This window comes from Callorhinus ursinus, unplaced genomic scaffold (assembly GCF_003265705.2).
Source record: "Callorhinus ursinus isolate GAN/ISIS: 27379988/994484 unplaced genomic scaffold, GSC_fseal_2.0 scaffold9, whole genome shotgun sequence".
Classification (NCBI taxonomy): domain Eukaryota; kingdom Metazoa; phylum Chordata; class Mammalia; order Carnivora; family Otariidae; genus Callorhinus; species Callorhinus ursinus.
In genome coordinates, this window is record NW_027397071.1 from 60,573,645 (window position 1) to 60,601,634 (window position 27,990).

General features: G+C 37.2%; 1 protein-coding gene across 7 annotated transcripts in view; it reads right to left on the reverse strand.

The window, feature by feature from the left end:
* The window catches only part of OSBPL9 (oxysterol binding protein like 9), a 176,241-nt gene that overhangs the window by 23,777 nt on the left and 124,474 nt on the right, over positions 1-27,990 (reverse strand). For 5 of the 7 annotated variants that reach the window (XM_025871596.2, XM_025871594.2, XM_025871598.2 and 2 more), the window contains 5 exons: positions 20,562-20,591; positions 19,680-19,730; positions 10,277-10,315; positions 6,225-6,315; positions 4,458-4,562 (listed from right to left, as the gene is read on the reverse strand). In XM_025871596.2, coding sequence (XP_025727381.2) covers positions 4,458-4,562; positions 6,225-6,315; positions 10,277-10,315; positions 19,680-19,730; positions 20,562-20,591 — 316 coding nt within the window. The remainder of the gene's footprint in view (positions 1-4,457; positions 4,563-6,224; positions 6,316-10,276; positions 10,316-19,679; positions 19,731-20,561; positions 20,592-27,990) is intronic. The other 2 variants (XM_025871597.2, XM_025871595.2) reach the window with 1 other exon arrangement.

A 27,990-nucleotide genomic window follows, 5' to 3' on the forward strand; every position in this document is an offset into this window, starting at 1 on the left:
GTGTCTATGGTTCAATAGTTAGAGAAGAAACATATCCACCTGCCACATTTAGTTGCCACGTTCACAAAGATTTTTTGAAAACATAAAAGTTTGCCACTGAAAAAGGTAATCTTACTGTGGAAATTCCAAAAATAGTTCATCTTAGCAAATAACTTTAAATTCTTTCCCCCCCGACCCCCTGCAATAGTGGCAGTAAGATGGGAAAGAGAGTTTCTCTTACTGAAATAGGTAATACTTAAAAAAAAAAAAAAAAAAAAAGCCCCCAAACCACCCAGGAATTAAAAATGATTAAGTAACATGCAAACACTCCAGACGATCACACAATTAAAAATGTGTCCAAGAAGAAAATGAGTTTGGGAATTGCAAACTAAAGAACAGTTTTCCTTATAAGAACAAACAATATTATTTCTTTTCTCAGTTGTTACCTTATTTCTTTTTTGTATTAGGGAGAGAGTTAAAGAAGAAATTAGGCTGAAAAAAAGACTAAATCATGTTAATTTCATTTCTAAAACTTCTTTAAATCTACCTACTCTAAAATGCTATATTTCAAAAGTATCTTCTGAAATAATTTATATCCTAAATTATTTATTATAATTATCCTAAATGTACATAAGAAGAGCACTCACTTTTTCAAAGTTTGTAACTAATTTTATGTATCTCCAAATACACAATTTTGGCTGTTTCCAAACTGACATAATCCTTTCTTTAGTAACAGGTGAAAGATTTATACAACTGAAGAGAAATCAGAGTATCCTTTCTTTTTTTTTTTTTTTTTGAGAGAAAGACAGAGAAAGAAAGAGAGGCAGAGGGATAGGGAGAGAGAGAATCTTAAGCAGGCTCCACACCGACCACATGAGCCCAATGCAGGGCTCTGTCTCAAGACCCTGAGATCATGACCTGAGCCGAAATCAAGAGTCAGATGCTTAACTGACTGAGCCATCCAGGTGCCCCTGGAGTATCCTCTCGTATTAAAAAACAAATAAAAGAAAACACAGGTACTGTTTTTAAAATGAACAAAAGGTGATATAAGCAATGAAATACAAAAAAAAAGTCAGCCAAACATTTCAACCTCATTATTCAAATTACTTGTCAGCATTTTCCCAAGAGCTTCAAATAAGAGCTATTTTTGCTTTCTTTCTTTCAATGGAGAAGACAGCTGACCATGCTGTTAAATATTAAAGAACAAAGTAACAACACATCTTTACTAATTCAATTTTCAAAATGGGCTGAAGTCACAAGGTAATTTTCATTATTACAGGACAGGAGGAAAAGTCCTGTCCAGGAAAGAAATCTGTGAAGCAACAAGGAGGGGCTTCCCTCCTACTTCCTCAAGGTGTAACAGGGACAAAAGCAAGAAGTTCTCCTTTGAGTTTGGTTCAACAGGTATCTCAAAGTAATCAGTTTTAAAACAAGAAATATTCTAATACTAACATTGATAGCATGCTTATAAATTACAGAAAAAATAAAGACCCTAAGTCTAAATAAAGAGAATACAAATTAAAACAAAGTATCTTTTTTCTTATAAAATGACAAAAATGTGAAAGAATGATAAATCTAACCTTAAAAAAATATATGTGCCAAAAGTGGCTGCACAAGGACATTCACTGAAGTACTGCTTGTAACAGAAAAATCCTGGAAACAATCTAAATGCCCATCAGCAGAAAAACAGGTAATATGTGCTCAGGCAGCCATAAAAAGAACATTGTAGACCTAACAGCATAAACATGGAAAGCTCTCTAAACGTTTTCTGTTAAATGAAAAGAGAAAGTCACAGAAACACATGATGTCATTCAGGTTAAAACAACAGTAAGAATATACAATATATTTTCACAAAACTGGAACAAATAGTACTAAAATTTGTAAAGAACCACAGAAATACCCAATACCCAAAGCAGTCCTGAGAAAGAAGAATAAAGTGAAGGTATTACAACACCAGATTTCAAAATATACTACAAAGCTGTAGAAATCAAAACAGTATGGTACTGCCATAAAAACAGACACACAGATCAGTGGAACAGAATGGATACCCCCAAAATAAATCCAGGATTATATAGTCAATCCATGACAAAGGAGGCAAGAACACTTACCCTGTGACAAAGGAAGCAAGAATATACAATGGGGAAAGACAGTCTCTCCAAAAAATGGTGCTGGGAAAACTGGACAGCTGCATGTAAAAAGAATGAAAATGGACCACTTTCTAACACTATACACAAAAATACACTCAAAAATGGACTGAAGATGTAAATGTGAGACTGAAACCATAAAAATCCTAGAAGAGAGCACAGGCAGGAATTTCTCTGACATCGGCTGTAGCACATTTTTCTAGATGTGTCTACTGAGGCAAGGCAAACAAAAGCAAAAATAAATGATTTTTATCAAAATAAAAAGCTTTTGCACAGCGAAGGAAGCTACTGACAAAACAAAAAAGATACCCTAGAGAATGGGAGAAGAGATTTGCAAATGATATATCCAATGAGGGGTTAATATTCAAAATATATAAAGAACTTATACAACTCAATACCAAAAGAACAAATAATCTGATTTTAAAAGGGGCAGAGGACTATTAAAAAAAAAAGAGAGAGAGAAAAAAGGGGGAAGGAGCAGAGGACCGAATAAACATTTTTCCAAAGAAGACAGATGGCCAACAGACAGATGAAGAGGTGCTCAACATCACGAATCATCAAAATGCAAATCAAAACCACAAATGAGATAGCATCTTATACCAGACAGAATGGCTAAAGTCAAAATGACGTGTTAGAAACACTAATTCAAAAAGATATACACACCTCTATGCTTACTGCAGTATTATTTACAATTATTTACAATAGCCAGATTGTAGATATGGAAACAACCTAAGTGTCCATCAACAGGTGAATGATGCAAGAAAATGTGGTGTACACACACACACACACACACACACACACACACACACACACACAGGAATATTACACAGCCATAAAAAGGATGAGACTGTGACATCTGAGACAACATGGATGAACCTAGAGGGTATTAAGCTAAGTGAAATAAGCCTCACTGAGAAAGACAAATACCACACGATTCCACCATAAGTGGAATCTTAAAAACAAACCCACAAATGAATAAACAAAAAGCAGAATCAGGCCTATAATATAGAGAACAAAATGATGGTTGCCAGACAGGAGAGGGGTTGAGGGTTGAGCAAAATGGGTGAAGGGGAGAGGGAAATACAGGATTCCAGTTATGGAATGAATAAATCACAGGAATAAAAGGCACAGCATAGGGAATATAGTCAATGATATTGTAACAGTGATGTAACAGGACAGATGGTAGCTACACACTTGGGGGGACATAGCATAATGTATAAACTTGTCAAATCACTAAGCTGTCACCCAAAACGAATGTAACATTGTTAACTATTCTAAAAAAAAAAAAAATCTGGAGTGCTTGGGTGGCTCAGTTGATTAATCGGCTGCTTTTGGCTCAGGTCATGATCCCAGGCTCCTGGGATCGAGCCCCACATTGGGTTTCCCTGCTCAGTACAGAGTCTGCTTCTCCCTCTGCCCCTCCCCGTTTGTGTGTGTGTCTCTCTCTCCCCCTCTTTCTCAAATAAATAAAAATATTTAAAATAAAGTTTTTAATTAAAAAAATACACAATATAGGTATATATGTACATATATGCATACAAATACATGTAAACACATGCAAATGAGGGAAGAATAAAGAGAACTTTCAGCTTTTGTTCTCTATACTTTTATACTGTCTCATTCCTTTACAATAATAAAGTAGGGGCACCTGGGTGGCTCAGTTGGTTAAGCATCTGCCTTCGGCTCAGGTCATGATCCCAGGGTGCTGGGATCGAGCCCCGCATCTGGCTCCCTGCTTAGCGGGAAGCCTGCCTCTCCCTCTCCCAACTCCCCTGCTGTGTTCCCTCTCTCGTTGTCTCTCTCTCTGTCAGATAAATAAATAAAATCTTTAAAAAAAAATAATAGAAGTATGCAAGTTTGACTCCAGCAAATTTCTTTAAAAAGACAATACAGATCTTCAAAATAAATCTTTTCTTAAGGTAAACAAAATTCTGCAATATTTTATCTTATTTAAAATGTAATTATTACTGGGGCACCTTGGCTCAGTCAGTTAAGCAGCTGCCTTCAGCTTGGGTCGTGATCCCAGAGTCCCGGGATCAAGCCCTACATCGGGCTCCTTGCTCAGTGGGGAACCTGCTTCTCCCTCTGCCTGTGCTTGCTCTCCCCCCACCCCGTGTCAAATAAATAAATAAAATCTTTAAAAAAATATAGAATTATTACTAAAGCTTCTGGCTCTATCACAAAGTTAACTTCATGTATAGAATGACAGTAAAACAATGTATCTTCAACACAAATATATAACACATTTCATCCCTTTTCCCATCAGCGATCAAACACAAATCTTAAATGTTAATGGGGAGTTATGAGAATTAAAGAAATTACATAAATCTGTACCTGTACTATTTGGTGTTGGAGTCTGATGATGTCCCAAGGTAGCTAATACAGGTCCAACTGGTAGGGAAGATGGACGCTGCTCTGACTTACATAACTGAGCAGGTTCTAGAAGATTTGAACATATAAGTTAGAAAAAAAGCCAAATACAACTGTGTTAACTGCAATTGTGTGGAATTCAAAATATTAAAGATCAGCAATTTTTGAAACTGTCTTCCATTAAGTCAAGTTCCATGCTATTCCTTCTTCCAGACCTTCTATCCCCTTTAAACTCAATGGTGATATGCTACCAAGTACTAAGACATTAGGCAGGATATCAAGAGACTAGTCAAGGTAGGCTAAAACCTCAGTAAAAATGCTCTATAAAACTAGCAAACACTTCTGATGATAAAGTCTGTCTAAGCATCAAACCACATAAAGTCATTTTAAAATGGGGAACATGGGGCGTCTGGGTGGCTCAGTTGGTTGAGTGTCCCACTCTGGATTTCGGCTCAGGTCTGGTCTCAGGGTCATGGAATGGAGCCCTGCACTGGGGCTCTGCGCACAGTGGGGAGTCTGCTTGAGATTCTTTCCCTCTCCCTCTTGCGCACATGCGCATGCTCTCTAAAATAAATAAATCTTTAGGGATGCCTGGGTGACTCAGCAGATTATGCATCTGCCTTCGGCTCAGGTCATGATCCCAGAGTCCTGGGATCAAGTCCCTTTTAGGCTCCTTGCTCAGCAGGGAGCCTGCTTCTCCCTTTGCCTACCGTTGCCCCTGCTTAGGCGCTCGTGCACTCTCTCTCACAAATAAATCTTAAAAATAAATAAATCTTAAATAAAATAAAATAAAATGGCGCACAATAGTACTTCCTCTTTAGCCCCACTAGATACTAAGCTCATTCTCTTAAGGAATCAAAATTCACAAAAGGATTTCACATACTTTTTAAGTATTTTTAAAGGGATTTTTTTGTTACAATTTCTGACTTAACTACGTTGGATGCAATAAAAAGTAAAGGATTTCGTATACATGGGTGTTGTCCCTAAACCTTCCTTTGCTAGTTTAAAAAACAAAACAAAAACACAAAAAAACCTACAGATTACTCTATACTTAAAAATAGGTCTTTCTAATCAGTAGGCATCACAAATTTCACCCTTACCTTCCATTACCTTAGGGTCCACCATTAGAAGAAACCATTTGTATTCTTCATAGCTATAAAAAATACCCCCAAATAGAAAGTTCCTGGATTACCTTCAAGTAGGTCAATGTAATTAAGCTTTCTTTGGTAGCATGAATCCAGGGTCATAGGATTCTGTCCCACCAGTTACTCCAAGTCTCAGTAACCTTTTCCTTCCATCTCACTTTGAAAACCAAAAGCTCTTTCACTGTATTAAAAAATCCCCAATACCAAAAATATTATCTTTTTCCAGTTCATTTTCTGCTGTGCCACTTTTTTGTGATTCCATTTACTTATTGAAAAACAAAACCAGGGGCGCCTGGGTGCCTCAGTTGGCTAAGCATCTGCTTTCAGCTCAGGTCATGATCCCAAGGTCTTAGGATTGAGCCCCACATTGGGCTACCTGCTTGGTAGGAAGCCTGCTTCTCCCTCTCCCTCTGTGCTGCCCCTGCTCGTGCTCTCTCACTCTCTCTCTGCCAAATAAATAAATAAAATCTTAAAAATAAAACAACAAAAAAACCCCAAAAACGAGCCCTTCAAGATTACTATGATGGCTACACAAATTAAGTTTTTTCTAATCAATGAATCTGAAACATTTTTGCAAATACCATACCTGGAGGTAAGACAGTCTGGGTAGGCATTGTGTTGATCACAGGTTCCAGGGGACTAGGCTGATATATTGCATCTACAGGATTAATAGTACTCTGAGATAAAGAAACACAGTATAGTTATTTTTAATTAAATGCCCTTCCAGTACTGACCCTCCCAAATGTACGAAATGCCCACATTTCTGACAGCAAAGTCCTGAGGGTAGGTATATAGATATGCTGATCAAAATGCAAAGAGGAAATGAAATTCATTTATGATATAGAAGTCTAAGAGTTTCTTAAAAAAACAACATAGTAAGGAGGGAAAATGAAAGAATTTGTCAAACAGAAAGATAAAGCTAAATATAAAAACCTGCAAAGAGTTATAAAATGGTATGGGAAAATTTCGGGAATCCAAAATAGTAACTTCTCAATTCACCACAAATAATGTTTCTCTATCGAAGTTAGAGAGAAATGCTCTCTCTTACTTTGGTGTTATTAAACATTACAACTACAACTGGTAAATATACCTGCACGACTAGGATTTCATCTTTCCATCTCACACTATTGCCACCTTCTATCACTGTGTACACAATGTACAGGCACCTAGTTTTACAGTCACTAAAGGCAAAGAGATGTATCTTCTAATTGGGGGATGCAGGGAAGGAGGCTTTCTTTTTGAGAATTTAGAAAAAAAAATAAATATGTAGCTACAATTTTAGAGAGAAAAAAAGTCTAGGTCTTTCTGATTTCAAGCCAAGAACTTATTCTGCCAGCATGAGGACATTTTCAAAAACAAGACTCCAGGGGCGCCTGGGTGGCTCAGTCGTTAAGCATCGGCCTTCCGCTCAGGTCATGATCCCAGGGTGCTGGGATCGAGCCCCGCATTGGGCACCCTATGCAGCCGGAAGCCTGCTTCTTCCTCTCCTCCTCCCCCTGCCTGTGTTCCCTCTCTCGCTGACTCTGTCAAATAAATAAAATCTTTTAAAAAAATAAATAAAAATAAAAACAAGACTCTATATACTGATGCTTTTTTACTTGGAGGAGGGCAGCTTTAAACTAAGGTCTTTGCCAGAGTAAAGTTTAGATCTATCATTTAGAAGACTATACTGGATAAAACCCAAGAAATAAAATTTTAAGTTCTTTACTTTTCCTTGATCCAGAAAACGTCAAATATGTATTTGGGAAGGCTTATAACAGAAAATACTGAAACAGATTTAGAAGAGAAATACTTTACTGATGAATGAACCCCAAAAGTATTCATAAAAAGTTAGAAACCCTAGCAATGGAAACTGAGTTAAGGGGAAAGTTTTTATAGCATTCTCATTTAATTCAAATTTTTTTCCTTAAGCCCCCTCTCTGCATAAACATTAAAAATCGCTAAATCAGATTTTTTTTTTTAAGATTTAATTTATTTATTTGACAGAGAGACACAGCGAGAGAGGGAACACAAGCAGGGGGAGCGGGAGAGGGAGAAGCAGGCTTCCTGCTGCGCAGGGAGGCTGATGCGGGGCTCGATCCCAGGACCCTGGGACCATTACCCGAGCCGAAGGCAGACGCCCAATGACTGAGCCACCCGGGCGCCCCTAAATCAGATCTCTTAAATCAACTGATTTGAGCACAAGAATTCCGATGCTCATCACGACAATAGTCTACTGACTATAAATATTTTAACAGGAAAATAAAGGACACTTAGAGAAGAGACCCTGAAAACAATCACTAATAATAAAAACCCTAATAAAATGAAGTAGGGAAGGTTCTGAAGTACTGGGAAGAGCATACGTAAAACAGACTAGGAATTTTAATTCCTTAGAATCCTCATTCTGGCAAGGATTTGGCAAGTCTTTTATCTACTGTGGTCCTCACTTTCCCAGCGTGTAAAATAAGAAATGTCTGGATTATATGTTCTATAGGGGCTTTTTGGTTATTACTTTATGATTCTTATCTTCAGAACCTAGACCAGGAGATGGTAACTAAACAAATGTCTCAAACAAGTCCTGCAGCTGTAAATTCCTTGTTTTTACCTAATGGTTTTCTCCAAAGAACTCCAAGTGCTTTACAAAGGCAAAATCCCACCATTAATATTGATCCATGGGAAGGAGAGAATGTCACCTCTTTATCCTTACCTTTTATATAAGAAAAATTATTGAAGAGAATAAGAAATAACTTCGGTAAAAGGGACCAGTAGAATTCTATCTTTTGAATGTAATCTTTTGTTTTCCAGATGAAATGTTCTGAAGACTAATCTTGTCTTTTAGATTTTTGCATGTATATTAAAAGTACCAGATATCTTTTGTTGCTTGCTGTTAACAGAAAATATAACTACTCCATACTTATCTACGGTCCTTGTTCAATCAATTCCAGGCTAAAATAGGTCAAATTACATTCTACACCTTGCTTTGAAAATGAATATGAACTTCAGAAGCACAAACAAATGATAATCCTTAGCTCTAACCAGTTGTATCATTAATAACATTCTGCAAAATATAAATTATATATACATGCATTTATGTATAGCTACCATTTATTGATTCTGTGCTCATCCTGTACCTTACAACAATGTTCTGAGGTAGATCTAGCTACCTTTCTTTAAAGTTGAAGAAACTAAGGCTCAAAGGTCAAATAACCTGCCTAAGATCATAGCTATTGAGTAGCAGGGCCAGGTTCTAGCTGTGTGGGTCTAAGATTTAAACCATGAACGCTTCCTTTCTTTTTTAAAAATAAAAACTCTTAAGGAAAAATGCTACAGTCCTGATCAAATGATTCAAGTATGATTGTTTCCTACAGGTTTAGATTTTCTGTAAGTATAAACTTTCTAGATGTTTTTAATTGCAAATGGCCAAACATTTTTGGTATGCTTTATAAAACTGCCAATTTTTTAACATAATAAAAAGTAACTAATTTTGTTTTGAGGAATGAGAGAGAAAAATAATTGCCAACATGATTTTCCTTAGGATCTTTGGGGACCATGACATGCTAGACAACATATATAGTCCTTTTCCATGAGGTTTACAATCTTAACTGATAGCTCAGAAAGACATACTACATTATATTACATTGTATTTAGACCACATAACTGTATTATCGCCATAGCTCAAATTCTGAACTCGCACTGTGAAAAGACAGATAAAAATTCCAACATCTTTAATTCAAATTTTAAAAATGCTTCTCTTATCTCTGGCTTCTTAAGAAATATGCAAACAACATCGATATTTAACTTTTTTTCATTTTAAACCAACTACAAAGATAACATGCTTATCCTTTCAAGTATAATCATGAGATGGTTTTGAAGATTTTGAAGAGTTTCCAGATCTCAGACAAGCTGGCATCTGTAAAGTCTTGGGACAAAAAAAGGGGCTGCATCCTGCTTTAGAAATACAATCTAAAACAGAAGTCACTCAGTTACCATAAAAACAGGGTGCTCCAACTACAAATCTTCAAATTCTAACTTTTATTTCCAGATGGGAAATACCAACAATAAAATTTTCTTTTCTTTTTAAAGGAGAAGTTGAATCTAAGGGAAGAGTAAAAAGCTGAGGAGGAGGAAAGAATAAGAAAATGGCTGTAAATGAAAGAATTCATGCTGCAATTTGTTCTAATAAAAACACAATATATACCACAGTAGCAATGATAGTTAACAAACAAAATCTAAAAATAAAATAGAAACCGATACACATTAAATAGATTAAGATAGGTTTCAATACTGAATCCCTCCCCTTCTGCTTTCATCTGAGAAAAAAAGAAGTTTGACAAGAAATATAGCATTGTGAGTTATGCCTTAGTCATAAGAGCTGTATTTTCACACCATGATTAACCCTTCATGTTAACACATGCAAAGTGATTCAATCTGAACCAACACTTAGAAAAATTTTAACATCTTCCCTGCAAATGATTGCTGAAAGAAGGGCAATTTTAGAAGCTTAAGGAAAATTGCAAGAGTCAACAACAAAAAGCAGTGAGTAGGTGAAAAAGAGGAATTTGTGTTGAAAAATGAGTAGAAGTTCAGGCTTCTCCTGACATGACTGGTTATAATGCTCTGCAGAAGTAAAGGGAAACAAAAAGATTAGATTAAACTTACTATAATTCCATCTGCGTGCTTCTCCGCATTACACTGGTCCTTAAGGAAAAATGTTAAAAATATTAACTTCATTCTTTTATTTAAGTAAGTCCTTGTGTACTTTCTTCCCTATTATGAAAGCTTATTCTACTAGTAACAATGTTAGAAAACTATTTCTCGGTTTCTACTGAGATTATAATTCCATCTGTACATTGCTAGCCAAACGTAATTCTATCACTGGCTACACAACCACCACCACCAACAGCATGGCAATTGTTTTTTTTATACAGGCAGTTAATTAAATTCATTATGAATATCTTATGGAACTGTGTAGTCATATCAGTACTATTAACAGCAGATATACTAATTTAGGATTGAAGACCCTGAATATTTCTGGGTTTAATTTTATAGTAAATTATGCCAACTACCCACAACTCCCAAACTCTCACTGCATTTTAAAGGTATAAGAATCATATACCCTTAAAATCTTGGGAGAGACACTATTTCCCATATTCTGGCTGCAGGCCCCAGAATTACACTTTTCTCAATAGATGGTTTGATTTTTGTTTTAGTAAATGTAATCACTGATCCATGGAATGACACAGGAATTAGCACTTAACTGCCGGACAAATATTTTGCACTTATTATTCCACTTATTCCACCAACAACTTGATAAAGTAGATACTATTATTATTCCTACTGGACATATGAGAAAATTGAGACAGATAGAGGGTGGGGAGCCCTATCCTAAAGGATTCCATTAGTCTGGCTTCAGAACTCATGTTCTTAACATGTTATTTTGCCTTGCTTCTCCAAGGATGTACTTCAGGAAGAAGGTGGTGGAAAGTTATCAACACATATTCATTTCTGTCATTATAACCCACCTATTTGTATTATGTTTCAAGTTCTAGCTCCATACTATCAGGAAGTTTTAAAGTTTTAACAGAAACCAATATTTGGTCTTGGTTTTAAACATAATGGCCGGGGCGCCTGGGTGGCTCAGTCGTTAAGTGTCTGCCTTCGGCTCAAGTCATGATCCCAGGGTCCTGGGATCAAGCCCCGCATCGGGCTCCCTGCTCAGTGGGAAGCCTGCTTCTCCTTCTCCCACTCCCCCTGCTTGTGTTCCCTCTCTCACTGTGTCTCTGTCAAATAAATCTTTAAAAAAAAAAAACACAAAAAACAAAATGGCCAAGTTATATCTCATTTATATCTATAAATTTTTCTTTAACCACTGAGTTTACTCAGAAATCTACACATTCACGGGTCAACCAAGAGCAAGTGAAGATTTGGGAATATATTTTTTTAAGTGCAGGTACAGAAAAGCATTAACATAGCAGGCCTATCTGCCTGCAGAGTTGGCCTTTGGCTAATGACTAGGAACTTGAACTTTGGGAGGGTCCCCATCACTCCATCTGATAAGAGTGGCTCACTGTGCCTAAACTGTTTAAGTAAATAATATGGTTTATGTTAACAACCAGCTTTCCTTCTGGAAGTCTGGGATCTTGATAAATGCTAGCTAGAGTGCTTACATGACAAGGCCCCAACAAAAACTGAGGGTGTTGAGTCTTCAATGAGCTTCCTGGGTAGACAAAATTTTATTTTTTTTAAGATTTTATTTATTTATTTGAGGCAGAGAGAGGGAGGGAGAGAACACAAGGCAGGGAGAAGGGGCAGAGGGAGAGGGCTAAGCAGACTCCCCACTAAGCAGAGAACCCATGTGGGGCTTGATCCCAGGACTCTTAGATCATGACCTGAGCAGAAGGCAGAGGCTTAACCAACTGAGCCACCCAGGTGCCCCCAAATTTCACATATATTGTCACAATTTGTTGCTGGAGGAAGTAAGCACATTCTACGTGAGTCTGGAAGAAGACACTTCGAAGTTTGTGCTGGTTTCCTCTGGATTTTGCCCCACGTGCCTTTTCCCTTTGCTGATTTTGTTTTGGATCCTTTGTTCTAATAAAGTGTAGCTATGAATATGACTATACACTAGGTCCTTGACAATAACTGCATTTTGTTAACTGTGTAATTCATGATGGGGTTTCCCCTTATTTGCAAAATTAACTATATATTTAGAATATCCAAAGTTTCAGTTAATTCTTAATAGAGATAGTTGAAAATAAACTGAGAAAGAGAAATTAAAAATTTCTTGCGCAGATGACATTTTAACTTAATTCTGGCCTTCCCCTATTAATTTCTAAATATTACATTGATTTTCCCAAGGATTTCTTGGAAAGAAATATTACATAACATGTGATAGATTAAATTTTCCAGAAATGGCCCCCAAAAGAGGTAGAGTTCATGTCCCTTACCCAAAACCTAGGCAGGCCTTTGTGACGGTCTCTACCAGTAAGTACAGCAGAAGTGACTGTATGTGATTTCTACGACTAGGTCATGGAAATGTCACAAACTTTCACTTTGTTTTCTAGGAACCCAACCACCATACTGTGAGAAAATCCAAGCAGCTGCAAAGAGGACTATTATGGAGAAGAATTTAGGCCCTCAGTCCAACTTTCCAGGCATGTGAGTGAGCCACCTTGAAAGTGGATCCTCTAGCCCTGCATCAAGTCATTACTGGTGACATTTCATGAAACCGAAACAAGTCATGAGGTCTACCCAAACTGCATATTTGCGAGAATTTAAATGACTGTTGCTATTTTAAGACCCTCAGTTTAGACTGGTTTGTTATGCAGTGATTGATTACTGGTATAACACATTATATATGTATATTATCTAAGAAAGCAACCACTTTTAATTCTGGTATAATTTAAAATAAATTTCAGTATCTGACAAACTTTTCCCCCAAAATGTTCTCACTTGATAATGTATGCTAAGAGTATTTTAAATCAGGGTTCATTATTTTTAACTGTTGTGGTCTTTTAAGGCAGAGTCAAATCATAGACTATTAAATGCCTTCCTATCAACCCATTCCCACCACATACTTTAGGGATTTTGTTCTACTACCTAAGCTACATTCATCCTCTCCCCGCTCCCACTTCCATCTTTCTTTTTAAAAATTGTAAGTATACCATAAGTGGCCTTTAGTCAAGGTCAGTTAAAGCTAAGTCTCAAGTATTACTGAACTAGAGATTTGATTGAATTCAATATGAATTATTTTAATGAAACAAAGAAAAGGTCTAATGCTACTTCCCACTTAAATTATACTGTATTTTTAGGTGGTTATAAATCCCTCATTTCTTAATACAAAGGCTAGTTTCTTCTCAGAACATACCAGCATGACCGAGATCTATAAATCTGAAAATGAACAAAAACATCAGCACAACATAATTTGGGAATACTTCTGGCCAGAACTACAGACTCTAATATTTTTAAAACCATGCCTACTAAGAAAATACATGAAATATATCTAATAAGGCAATGCAGTCCAGTAAAAGCTCCCTTAATTATGGATCAATACACTTACTAATTATATGCAACAAAAAATAAACATGCTAATTCAAGTTTGATGAGATTCAACAAATGAGGCTAGGACGACTGGATATCCGCATGCAGAAAAATAAATTTAGACCCCTACCTCACACCACAAAGATGAATGCAAATATGAGCTAAAACTTCAAACTCAAAACACAGGAATAAATCTTTGTGATCTAGGATTAGGCAATGACTTCTCAGATAAGCCACCAAAGGCACAAACAATAGAAGATTAATAAACAGAATTTCATCAAAAATAAAAATATGCATGTTTCTCAGGATGCTATCAAGAAAGTGAAGACAACCCACAAACTTGAAGAAAAATATGCAAATTATATGTCTGAAAAGGATTTGTATTTAGAACATTTGTATTCACTCCTGCAACTCAACAAGATTAAAAAGAATCCAACTAAAAAATGGGCAAAGAATGTGAATAGACGAGAATGGCTACAACCAAAAAGACAATCACAGGCGTGATCTCATCATATTCACAAGTTCTGTGGATTATTTAACTGTAGTTGACAATGTTACATTAGTTTCAGGTGTACAACACAGTGATTCGACAAGTCTATACGTTATGCTATGCTTACCACAAGTGCAACTACCATTTATCACCATACTATTACAATACCATTGAGTACATTCCATTCCCTGTACTGTACTTTTCATCCCCATGACTTACTCATTCCATAACCAAAAGCCTATACCTCCCACTCCCCTTCACCCATTTTGCCCACTCCCCTCATTTCCCCTCCTCTCTGGCAACCACCAGCTGTTTTCTCCATTTATGGGTCTGTTTCTGTTTTTGTTTGTTCATTTGTTTTTCAGATTCCACATAAGTGAAATCACATGATATTTACAGCTGACTGTAAGACAGAAACATTATTCAGGTGGATCTGATCTAATCTCATGAGCCATTAAAAGTAGAGAGCTTTCCCTGCCTAGTGGCAGAAGAGAAGGTCAGAAATGTGAACCATGAGAAGGATATGACGTGCCACTGATGGCTTTGCAGATGGAGGGAGTCTGTGCAAGGACCAGAGAGAGGCCTTCAATGGCTCACACGAAGTTTTAGCCAACAACTAGCAAGGAAATGGGGACCTTGGTCCTACAACAAAGATCTGAATTCTGCTAACAACCTGAATGCACCTGGAAGTGGATTCTTTCCCAGAGCCTCCAGACAGTTCAACCTCTCTAGAACCTTAATTTGGGCCTTGTGATATCCTTAAGCATAGAATCCAGCCCAGTCACTTTAGAGTCTGATCTATAGAACTGTGAGCTTATAAAGGCGTGCTGTTGTAAGCCACTTAAAAAAAAAAAAAAAAAAAAAAAGGAGAATCACAAATACTGGTAAGGATGTGGAGAAAATGGAATTGTAACACACTGTGAGAATGTAAAATGGTGTAGGTGCTTTGAAAAGTAGTTTAGCAGTTTCTAAAAAAGACATAGAGTTACTGTTATGACCCTGTTAATGCCACTTCCATGCATAAGTTAAAAGAAATGGAAACATACCTCCACACAAAACCATTGTAATGCACACATTCATTGCGGCATTATTCCTAACAGCCAAAAAAAAAAAAAAAAAAGGGAAACAACGCAGATGTTCATCAACTGATGAATAAACAAAATGTGGTATACCCATTCAAAAGACTATTCTTCAGAAATGAAAAGGAATTAAGTCCTGATACATGCTACAATATGAATGAGCCTTGAAAACATTATGCTAAGTGAAAGAAGCCAGTCACAAAAGACCACGTACTGTGGGATCCTAATTACATGAAATGTCCAGAATAGGCAAATCTAGAAACAGAACAGTGGATGCCAGGGATTGGAGGAAGAACAGGGGCAACAGTAGCAAGGGAAAGATGAATAGGGAATGACTGCTTAATAGATACAATATTTCTTCTTGTGGTGATAAAAATGTACTATAATTTGAGTATAGTGATGACTGTACAACTTTGTAAATATACCAAAAACCACTGAAATGTACACTTTAAATGAGTGAATTTTATGATATGTAAATTAGTATCAATAAACCTGTTTTCTTAAAAGTCTAATGAGAAATTTAAAAACACTTATGAAAACAAAACCTCTTATGAAGGAAAATGTTCTGGGGAGAGAACCTACAATCCAAAGACAACTTAAATATACAATCTACTTTGAAAGGATAACCTAGACCTGTACTGTCCAGTTTGGGAGCTACTAGTCACATGTGGCTATTAAGCACTTGAAATGTGGCTGGTTCAAAGTGTAAAATACACCCAAGATACTGAAAACTTAGTTAAAAAAAAAAAAAAAGACAATGAAGTTTCTCATTAATGAATTTTTACGTTGCTTATGTTGAAATGATTTTGGATATACTGGGTTAAATAAAATACATTATTAATTTCACTTGCTTATTTGAGTTGTGGCATATAGGTCTTATCACCTAATTTTGATAAGGAACTGGTCAAGTCCTCAGATGTAGGGGCCTCCCAGATTATTTCTGCTCTATTCCATCTCCCCCACCTTCCTCTGCAGTTTCTCATGAAACGCCAACTGTCTCTATCTATGGTATAAAGAATGAAGTCTTCCGAACTAACAGAACTTACCTGAAAATCCTACTAACCAAGTGATGCCCAAACTTTGCTGCATATTACAACCACCTGGGAGTTTAAAATCCCAAAGCCCAGGTGACAACCCATAGCAATTACCACACAATATCTGGGAGTGGGAGCCAAGCATAAGACTTGTTAAAGATCCTTAGGTATTCCAGTGAGTAGCAAAGTTTGGGAACCAAGGCATTAATCATTTAGACAGGAGGGGAACTTCTGGTAGTGAATCAAAATTAAAGAATCAAAACTGGAAGGGGTTTAAAATCCTATCTATAACATGCTGCCTCTAAGAAGCTAATATTAAATTACTCCAAACTACAAAGATATCAAATTCGCCATCTTCTTATATCCCTTTGGGGTCTCAGTGGCAATCTCTCAAAGTAGCTGATTTCAATATTTTATTAACCTGTCAATGAAGAATAATCCTCCAAAATGACTAATAATTTATATTCCCATTAGTATGAGAAGTTCTGCCATGTTTACCAACAGCAGAACAGAGAGATGGCTAAATAAAAAAATCATACATAAAGTGGAAACACTAAACTATTGAAAGTTATGTATTAGAAACATCCATTCAAAATTTACAATTATCAGGTCCCTACCATGTGGCAGGCAACTGTTCTAGACACTGAGGATACAGTGGTGTTATAGAGTGAATATTTGTGTGTCTCCACCCACCACCGCCAAATTCAGAAGAAGCCCTAACCCTAAGATGGCTATATTTGGAGATGGGGCCTCTAATGAAGTAAATTATGGTTTAATAAGGTCCTAAAGATGGAGCCCTGACCTAGTACGTGTCCTTATATCAGAGAGCTCTTCTCACCTTCTCCCTACTGTCCCTGTCCCTTCCATCTCCTCCTCCCCACTCCCTCCCTCTCTTTTCTCTCTCTGTTCTTTGTGCACATACCAACGAAAGGCCACATGAGGACATACTGAGAAGGTGGCTGTCTACAAGTTAAAAAGGGTCCTCACAGGAAACCAAATTGGTAGGAACCTTGATCTTGAACTTCTAGCTTCCAAAACTGCGAGAAAATAAATTTCTTTTGTTTACGCCACCGAGTCTGTGGTGGTTTGTTGGGGCAGCCCAAGCAGACTAATACAATGGCAAATAAGACAAAGTCCTTAAGGAGATTATAAACCAGGTGCTAGAGAGACAATAAACAAGATATCGTGTAATTCTAGCTAGTGATGCAAGCCATGAAGAAAAAAACACAAATGAGAGATTAGAGATTATTTTAGATAGAGTGGTCAGGAAGGTCTCTTCAAAGAGATTTCATGTGGGCAGAAATCTGAATAAAGTGAGGGGGTGAGTCCTGGAAATCTGGGGTAAGTTCCTTCTAGGCAGCGGGGAAAGCAAATACAAATCTCTGAAGCAGAAAAAGTCTGGCCTGTCTGTGAAAAAGAAAACAAGCCAGTATTGTTGGAGTAGTGTGATCAAGTGAGGGTTGATGAGGTGAGAGAGTAGTGATGACTCAAGTGATGTAACTTATTGTAAATAGTTGAGATTGCATTCCAAAGGAGATGGGAAACCATTTAGTGGGATGTGAGCAGGTGAGTGAAATGGTATGATTTACATTTAAAGATACACACAAAGTTCATATAGAGTACATATATAATTTAAGGGATAGTATTTGAACATAAAAGCCTTAATAAAACTTCCTTCTGGAAAAAATTAAAAAACCAAACTCCATTTACTTAATCTATGTTACCTGTTCTGAAGGACCTTGAAATGTAAGTCTATCAAGCTGGGCTAAGATAAACAGAGAGGTAGGAGGTATAGACTAAAGAGCAGAAACTTCTAGGGGCGCCTAGCTGGCTCAGTCGGTGGAGCACATGGCTCTTGATATCAGGGTTGTGAGTTCGAGCCCCCATGTTGGGTGTAGAGATTACTTCAAAAATAAAAAAAATCTTAAAAAAAATAGGAGAAACTTCTAAAAAGGAGTATTAGTAATTTGAATTCTAACTCATTCCAAAGGTAGAACACCAAAAATACTCTTGATGGGTAGCTAAAAGGTGAGCTCCCGAAAGAGGCTTGTTGCCTTGTTTTACAACTATCTAAAGTCTTAAATGATTTGTAGAGGTTATCCAAACCAGTCTAAACACTACCAGCTCTTCTACTTCCTCAATCTTCCAGAGAAGGCAGTGTGAATCCCTAAAATACCTACCTATTCACATCGAGCAAGGTGTAGTTTACTGGTTATCCATACACTGTAGAGGCTTTTGGGTAACAGTAGGTGACCAAACCACCCATAAAATTTCTCAGTCAAGAAGAACAAAAACCTTACCATCTCTTTCACGCCTCCAACCCTATCCTCCCTTTAGAATATATTCTGATCCACAAAAGTAGATGAAAAATTTACACACACAAACACAGGAAATGAGGCATAGTGGTAAAACAAACAAAACATCTAGAAAGTGAACACAAGCCCTTAAGTTCTGACACTTTAATATATTGAATCTAGCCTCAAAAGAAAATGACATTGCCCTCCTTTAACTTATATGCCGAATATCCTTCCTATCTAAGCACAAATAGACTGTCCTATATAACTGTATCATTAACAATACTAGGTAAAAAGTGACCATTATCAGGCAAATACATGCAACTGAATAAGTAAAATAGACCAGTAATTAAAAATCCATGCAAACATCACTCCCAATAGTGGCTACTGAATTGCCTGCTAGCCACTGGCTAGAAATACAGAGGTACGGTCAGTAGAAATACAGAGGTACAGTCAGTAGAAATATAGGGGGGGAATTTTAATTCTTCTTTTCAAACACTAAAATGCTTATTTCTCAAAATACCAAGCAATCAAACTGACATTTAAGTTGAATACACCAAAATTTTTCAGAAAAGCAGGCACAATAACCATGAAATTTTTACCGTACCACAATAATTCAAAATACATATTATTGCATGAATAAGAATAGCAATTTAAAGTAGTGGTTCACTAATGTAGTTTAGTAACAGAAAAAAACTACAACAAAATTAAATATATATATATCTTTATTATATTCCTTATTATGGATGAGAAAAAGAACTCTTGCTAAAATTTAATTCCTTTTCTCCTAAGAAAAACTTTCTGTGAAAGGTTCTGCAAGATATGTCCTTGCTCCAAGCAGTGATAATGGATAAAAAGGAAGGAAGGGGTGAGTCATTCAAACAATTCTCCCCTCTTTCCCAGTCACTGTATCAGAAATTACCTTCTCAAAAAAAGGCACATGCTGCTAAGGTTAATATCTAAATACACTGAACCTAGTTGTTCAATAGTACCAGGAACCCCAAAATACAACTTATTGGAGGAAGGTACATATTTCACAACCAAGTTTCCTGGCTGTTAAAGAGAAATGCCATTATAATTTTTACATCTCATTAAATGAAAGTAATCAAAGTAAAATTTACTTACTTTAGCAATCTGCAGCAACACAATGCAGTGTTTAATTGATTCTACCATGCTCTATAAAAACAGAACACTGATTTTAGGATCTTGCACCAAATAAAATGGTCATGACATTAAAGCTTAAAATATAAAAATAAAAATCAGTTCAGATGTACAGGATTTAAGTCTATACTACACAAGAAATACCCTCTCTGGATTCCAGTGGGTTCTAATATACTGACAGTGTTAGATGAAGTTATCATAAGCAATTCTATCATTAAAGAGTGCCAAAAAATTGTTAATTTGTACTGAATAACATTCTAAATGGTTTTTCAACACTTCAAACAGAAAAAGATGTGAGTCTGATTAATTTCCAAATTCTTAGATCAATAGCAGACAATCCCAGTGTAAATTTCTAAAATATCTAATTCAAGACTTTTAAGGAATTATGAGGAGTAAAGAATCCTATCACAATATGGTGAACCCAGAATACTACTACTTTGCCTGTTTTTAAAACTGCTCGTCAAAATACAAATCTTATTAGTAGCCTATTATATAATGTGAGAAGGCCAGTACATCAGAAAACATGAATCACAATATATTTTAATTATAAAAAAGAGACATTGTGCATGGATGGTATCTTTTATCCAAGGATCTTAACACAGATAAGATCAGAAACAGGTAAAATGGTACACGAAGTGATTTTTAATTAGAAGGATTATTCAAGTCCCTTTATATCCTTTAGAAAATAATTAAATTCTTAAACACCCTTGTAAAAATTTATAAAAATTAAAATCTCAACTGCTCTTAATAGAGCAATTTATTAATGTAAGCAACAGCTTAAAATAGAAATGACATTTTAAAGCACTTTCTAATGCAAAGCCAGAGTTTACCAAACATATAACTTACATTTGTTGTCTCTTTGAGAGTTTCAATTTTCTGTGAAAAATGGTAAGTTTAAACAAATAATCAGAAGCACAAAGAAGTATCATTGCTGTTTTTTACTAGTCATTTAAAGAATTTTACCAAAATGTACTCTTTACTCTAAGTGAGTGCAGGCAACTGGGAAGGGAGTACTTTCTGTTATACTTTTTAAAACTTAAACATTTAAATAAAAAATTCATTTTATGGATTATGTCCTCAAATAAGATTCATATGATTCAAGATTTCTAAGAATAACACAAAACATTATTCCTTATATGAAAAAAGTTGTGTCTTTTTTATAGACTGTGATTTTATTTTTTTATTAAAAAAATTTTTATTAACATATAATGCATATTTGTTTCAGGAGTACAGGTCTGTGATTCATCAGTCTTACATATTCACAGCACTCACCATAGCACATACCCTCCCCAATGTCCATCACCTAGCCACCCATTCCTCCCACCGCCCTCCACTTCAGCAACCCTCAGTTTGTTTCCTGAGATTAAGAGTCTCTTATGGTTTGTCTCCCTCTCTGGTTTCATCTTATTTCATTTTTCCCTCCCTTCCCCTATGATCCTCTGTCTTGTTTCTCAAATTTCTCGTATCAGTAAGATCATACAATACTTGTCTTTCTCTGACTGACTTACTTCACTTAGCATAATAACACTCTAGTTCCATCCACGTCATTGCAAATGGCAAATTTCATATTTTTTTGATGGCTGCATAATATTCCATTGTGTGTGGGTGTGTGTGTATACACACACACACACACACACACACACAATCTTCTTTATCCATTCATCTGTTGATGGACATCTTGGCTCTTTCCATAGTTTGGCTACTGTGGACACTGATGCTATAAACATTGGGGTACACGTGCCCCTTCAGATCATTACATTTGTATCTTTGGGGTAAATACCCAGTAGTAGGGTTGTAGGGTAGCTCTATTTTCAACTTTTTGAGGAACCTCCACACTGTTTTCCAGAGTGGCTGCACCAGCTTGCATTCCCACCAACACTGTAGGAGGGTTCCCATTTCTCCACATCCTCACCAACATCTGTCGTTTCCTGACTTGTTAATTGTAGCCATTCTGACTGGTGTGAGGTGGTATCTCATTGTGCTTTTGATTTGTATTTCCCTGATGCCGAGGGATGTTGAGCATTTTTTCATGTGTCTGTTGGCCATTTGGATGTCTTCTTTGCAGAAATGTCTGTTCATGTCTTCTGCCCATTTCTTGATGGGATTATTTGTTCTTTGGGTGTTGAGTTTGATAAATTCTTTATAGATTTTGGATACTAGCCCTTTATCTGATATGTCATTTGCAAATATCTTCTCCCGTTCTGTAGTTGTCTTTTGGATTTGTTGGCTGTTTCCTTTGCTGTGCAAAAGCTTTTTATCTTGAGGAAATCCCAATAGTTCATTTTTGCCTTTGTTCCCCTTGCCTTTGGAGGCGTGTCTTGAAAGAAATTGCTATGGCTGATGTCGAAGAGGTTACTTCCTATATTCTCTTCTAGGATTTTGATGGATTCCTGTCTCACATTTAGGTATTTCATCCATTTTGAGTCTATTGTGTATGGTGTAAGGAAATGGTCCAGTTTCACTCTTCTGCATGTGGCTGTCCAGTTTTCCCAACACCATTTGTTGAAGAGACTTTTTTCCATTGGATATTCTTTCCTGCTTTGTTGAAGATTAGTTGGTGATAAGAGTTGAGGGTCCATTTCTGGGCTCTCTATTCTGTTCCACTAATCTATGTGTCTGTTTTTGTGCCAGTACCATACTGTCTTGATGATGACGGCTTTGTACTAGAGCTTGAAGTCCGGCATTGTGATGCCACCAGTTTTGATTTTCTTTTTCAACATTCCTCTGGCTATTCAGGGTCTTTTCTGGTTCCATACAAATTATAGGATTATTTGTTCCAGCTCTGTGAAAAAAGTTGATGGTATTTTGATAGGGATTGCACTGAATGTGTAGATTGCTCTAAGTAGCTTAGATATTTTAACAGTATTTGTTCTTCCAATCCACAAGCATGGAACATTTTTCCATTTCTTTGTGTCTTCCCCAATTTCTTTCATGAGTGTTTTATGGTTTTCTGAGGACAGATCCTTTGCCTCTTTGGTCAGGTTTATTCTTAGGTATGTTATGGTTTTGGGTGCAATTATAAATGGGATCGACTCCTTAATTTCTCTTTCTTCTGTCTCAATGTTAGTGTATAGACATGCAACTGAATTCTGTGCATTGATTTTATATCCTGCCATGTTGCTGGATTCCTGTATGAGTTCTAGCAATCTTTGGCTGGAGTCTTTTGGGTTTTCTACATAGAGTATCATATCATATGCAGGAGTGAAAGTCTGTTTTCTTCTTTGCCAAATCAGATGGCTTTTCTTTCTGTTGTCTGATTGCTGAGGCTGGGACTTCTAGTACTATGTTGAATAGCAGTGGTGATAGTGGACATCCGTCCTGTGTTCCTGATCTTAGGGGAAAAGCTCTCAGTTTTTCCCCATTGAGAATGGTACTTGCTGTGGGTTTTTCATAGATGGCTTTTATGATATAGAGGTATGTACCCTCTGTCCCTACACTGTGAAGAGTTTTAATCAAGAAAGATGCTGTACTTTGTCAAATGCTTTTCCTGCATCTATTGAGAGGATCATATGGTTCTTGTTCTTACTTTTATTAACGTATCACATTGATTGATCTGCAGATATTGAAACCAACCTTGCAGCCCAGGAATAAATCCCACTTGGTTGTGGTGAAGAATCCTTTTAATGTACTGCTGGATCCTATTGGCTAGTATTTTGGTGAGAATTTTTGCATCCATGTTCATCAGGGATATTGGTCTGTAATTCTTTTTGATGGGGTCTTTGGTTTTGGGATCAATGTAATGCTGGCCTCATAAAATGAGTTTGGAAGTTTTTCTTCCATTTCTATTTCTTGGAACAGTTTCAGAAGAATAGGTATTAATTTTTCTTTAAATGTTTGGTAGAATTCCCCTGGGAAGCCATCTGGCCCTGGACTCTTGTTTGTTGGGAGATTTTTGATGACTGCTTCAATTTCCTTACTGGTTATGGGTATGTTCAGGTTTTCTATTTCTTCCTGGTTCAGTTTTGGTAGTTTATACACCTCTAGGAATGCATCCATTTCTTCCAATTTATCTCATTTGGTGGCATATAGTTGCTCATAGTATGTTCTTATAATTTTATTTCTTTGGTGTTGGTTGTGCTATCTCCTCTTTCATTCATGATTTTATTTATTTGGGTCCTTTCTCTTTTCTTTTTGATAAGTCTGGCCAGGGGTTTATCAATCTTATTAAATCTTTCAAAGAACCATCTCCTAGTTTCGTTGATCTGTTCTACTGTTCTTTTGGTTTCTATTTCATTGATTTCTGCCCTGATCTTTATTATTTCTCTTCTCCTGCTGGGTTTAGGCTTTATTTGCTGTTCTTTCTCCAGCTCTGTTAGATGGAGGGTTAGGTTGTATATTTGAGATCTTTCTTGTTTCTTGAGAAAGGCTTGTATTGCTATATACTTTCCTCTTAGGACCGCCTTTGCTGCATCCCAAAGATTTTGAACAGTTGTGTTTTCATTTTCACTGGTTTCCATGAAGTTTTAAAATTCTTCTCTAATTTCCTGGTTGACCCATTCATTCTTTAGTAGGATGCCCTTTAGCCTCCGTGTATTTGAGTTCTTTCCGACTTTCCTCTTATGATTGAGTTTAAGTTTCAAAGCATCGTGGTCAGAAAATATGCAGGGAATGACCCCAAACTTTTGGTACCGGTTGAGACCTGATTTGTGACCCTGGATGTGATCTGTTCTGGAGAATGTTCCATGGGCACTAGAGAAGAATGTGTATTCTGTGCTTTGGGATGGAATATTCTGAGTATCTGTAAAGTCCATCTGGTCCAGTGTGTCATTTAAAGCCTTTATTTCCTTGTTCATCTTTTGCTTACATGATCTGTCCATTTCAGTGAAGGGAATGTTAAAGTCTCCTACTCTTATTGTATTATTGTCGATGTGTTTTTCTGTTATTAATTGGCTTATATTAAGTGGCTGCTCCCATGTTAGGGGCATAGATATTTACAATTATTAGATTTTCTTGTTGGACAGACCCTTTAAGTATGATGTAGTGTCCTTCCTCATGTCTTATTATAGTCTTTGGTTTAAAATCTAATTTGTGTGATATAGGGACTGCCACCTCAGCTTTCTTTTGGTGTCCATTAGCATGGTAAATGGTTTTCCACCCCCCCACTTTCAATATGGAGGTGTCTTTGGGTCTAAGATGAGTCTCTTGCAGACAGCATATTGATGGGTCTTTTATCCAATCTGATACCTTGTGTCTTCTGATTGGGGCATTTAGTCCATTTACATTCAGGGTAACTACTGAAAGATATATGAATTTAGTGCCACTGTATTGCCTGTAAGGTGACTGTTACTGTATATCGTCTCTGTGCCTTTCTGGTCTATGTTCCTTTTAGGCTCTCTCTTTGCTTAGAGGACCCCTTTCAATATTTCTTGTAGGGCTGGTTTGGTGTTCACAAATTCTTTTAGTTTTTGTTTGTCCTGGAAGGTTTTCAGCTCTCCTTCTATTTTCAATGACAGCCTAGCTGGATACCGTATTCTTGGCTGCATATTTTTCTTGTTTAGTGCTCTCAATATATCATGCCAGTCCTTTCTGGCCTGCCAGGTCTCTGTGGATAAGTCTGCTGCCAATCTAATGTTTCTACCGTTGTAGGTTACAGACTTCTTGTCTACAGCTGCTTTCAGGATTTTCTTTTTGTCTCTGAGAATTGTGAGTTTTACTATCAGATCCTGGGGTGTTGATCTATTTTTATTGATTTTGAGGGGGGTTCTCTGTGCCTCCTGGATTTTGATGCCTGTTTCCTTCCCCAAATTAGGGAAGTTCTCCGCTATAATTTGCTCCAATATACCTTCTGCCCCTCTTTCTTCTTCCGGGATCCCAATTATCCTAATGTTTCGCTTTATTGTATCGCTTATCTCTTGAATTCTCCCCTTGTGATCCAGTAGTTGTTTCTCTCTCTTTTTCTCAGCTTCTTTATTCTCCATCATTTGGTCTTCTATATCACTAATTCTCTTTTCTGCCTCATTTATCCTAGCAGTTACAGCCTCCATTTTTGGTTGCACCTCATTAATAGCCTTTCTGATTTCAACTTGGGTTAGATTTTAGTTCTTTTATTTCTCCAGAAAGGGATTCTCTAGTATCTTCTATGCTTTTTTCAAGCCCAGTTAGTATCTTTATAATCGTTATTCTGAACTGTAGTTCCAACATCTTACTAATGTCTCTATTGATCTGGTCCCTGGCAGTCGGTACTGCCTTGTTCTTTTTTTTGAGGTGAGTTTTTCCATCTTGTCATTTTGTCCAGAGAATAGATGAATGAGAGAACAAAATGCTAAAAGGGTAAGAACGACCCCAGAAAAATATATACTAAACAAATCAGAAGAAACCCGAAACTAGGGGGAAAACAAAGAGGAAAATAAAAAGAATATGATCGGGTTGGTGAATAGAACAGAGCCACACACTAGATTTTGGGTGTATTTTGGTCTGTTACAAAAACTGCCTCCCAAAATTTAATAGAAAAACTTTAGATATATATATAAATACACAAAAATAAGGGTAAATACGATGAAAGGAAGAAACATGACTGTAAAGATGAAAATTAAAAAAGATTTTAAAAAAGCCATCGATAAGTTGGTTGAAAAAAGAATGAAAAAAATTTAAAAAAAAAGAATGTGATCAGGTGGGAGACTAGGACAACGTCATACACTAGATTTAGGGTATATTTTAGTCTGTTAGAAGACACTGCATCCCAAAATTTTAAAGAGAGAACAACTTATATATACACAAAAAATAAGGTTAAATACAATGAAGGGATAGACTGTAAAAATGAAAGTTAAAAAAGATTTTAAAATAGGAATTGTTAAGATATTGGTTGAAAAAGATGAAAAATTCAACTAAAAAAACAGAAATAGAAAAAATAAAGAAAATTAAAAAATTTAAAGCTGAAAGACTAAAACATCATGGGGAAAAAAGCCATGAATTCTATGTGCTGTATTCCTCTACTGCTTGAGTTTTGCAGTTCTCATTGATCAGTGAACTTGGTCTTGGCTGGATGTTCTTGCTGATCTTCTGGGGAGGGGCCATTGCAGTGATTCTCAAATGTCTTTGCCCAAGGTGGAATTGTACCACCCTTGCCAGAGACCAGGCTAAGTAATCTGCTTGGGTTTGCTCTCGGTAGCTTTTGTTCTCTGAAAGCTTTCTGTACAGCTTCGGATGACGAGTGTGAAAATGGCGGCCTCCCAATCTCTGGTCCTGGAGGAGCCGAGAGCTCGGGGCCCCACTCCTCAGTGAGCCCTCATAGAAAAGCAGTCAATCACTCCCATCTCCCTGGTCTCTGGCCGCACTCTGGGCTCACCTGGCCCGTGACCAAGCATTTCCCCATTTGGAGTCTCCCCAGGGCAGGAAGGGGAGTCTCCCCGGATCTGCTGCTTGTTGGGTCCCTGCTCAAAGAGCAATGGCCCGACTGTGCTGTGGATCACAGTTTATGGCAACCCCAAGCTGAGAGCCCATTCCTTGGCTCCGTCTTTGCAGCCCGCTTCCCCACTCCAATACCTGGGAGGTCTGTCACACTCAGGCACCCCCGGTCTTTCTGTGACCCCAGGGTCCTGAGACCACACTGTCCCAGCGAGGGTTCCACTCCCCACTTAGCCACTGGAGCAACGTCCCTCAGCAGAGCAGACTTCTAAAAGTTCCAATTTTGTGCTCCACTGCTCTCTCACTTGCTGGTAGCCGGCTGATGGAGGCTCCCTCTCTATCTTCCCACCTCGGATTCACTTCTCTGCACGTCCTACCTTCCAGAAAGTGGTCACTTTCCTGTTCATAGAATTGCTGCTATTCTTTTCTTCAATCTCCTGTTGAGTTTGTAGGTGTTCTGAATGGTTTGATAACTATCTAGCTGAATTCCTGGGACCAGACGAAACTTAGGTCTCCTACTCCTCTGCCATCTTGCTCCTAGCCTATGTGATTTTATTTTTTTATTTTTTATTTTTTTAAAAGATTTTATTTATTTATTTGAGAGAGAGAGAGTGAGAGATAGCACGAGAGGGAAGAGGGTCAGCGGGAGAAGCAGACTCCCTGCTGAGCAGGGAGCCCGATGCGGGACTCGATCCCGGGACTCCAGGATCATGACCTGAGCCGAAGGCAGTCGCTTAACCAACTGAGCCACCCAGGCGCCCTAGCCTATGTGATTTTAAAACACTTGTTCTGCACAGGGATCCGAAGGGGCACATGCACCCCAATGTTTATAGCAGCAATGTCCACAATAGCCAACATATGGGAAGAGCCCAGATGTCCATCAATAGATGAATGGATAAAGAAGTGGTACATATATACAATGGAATTATTA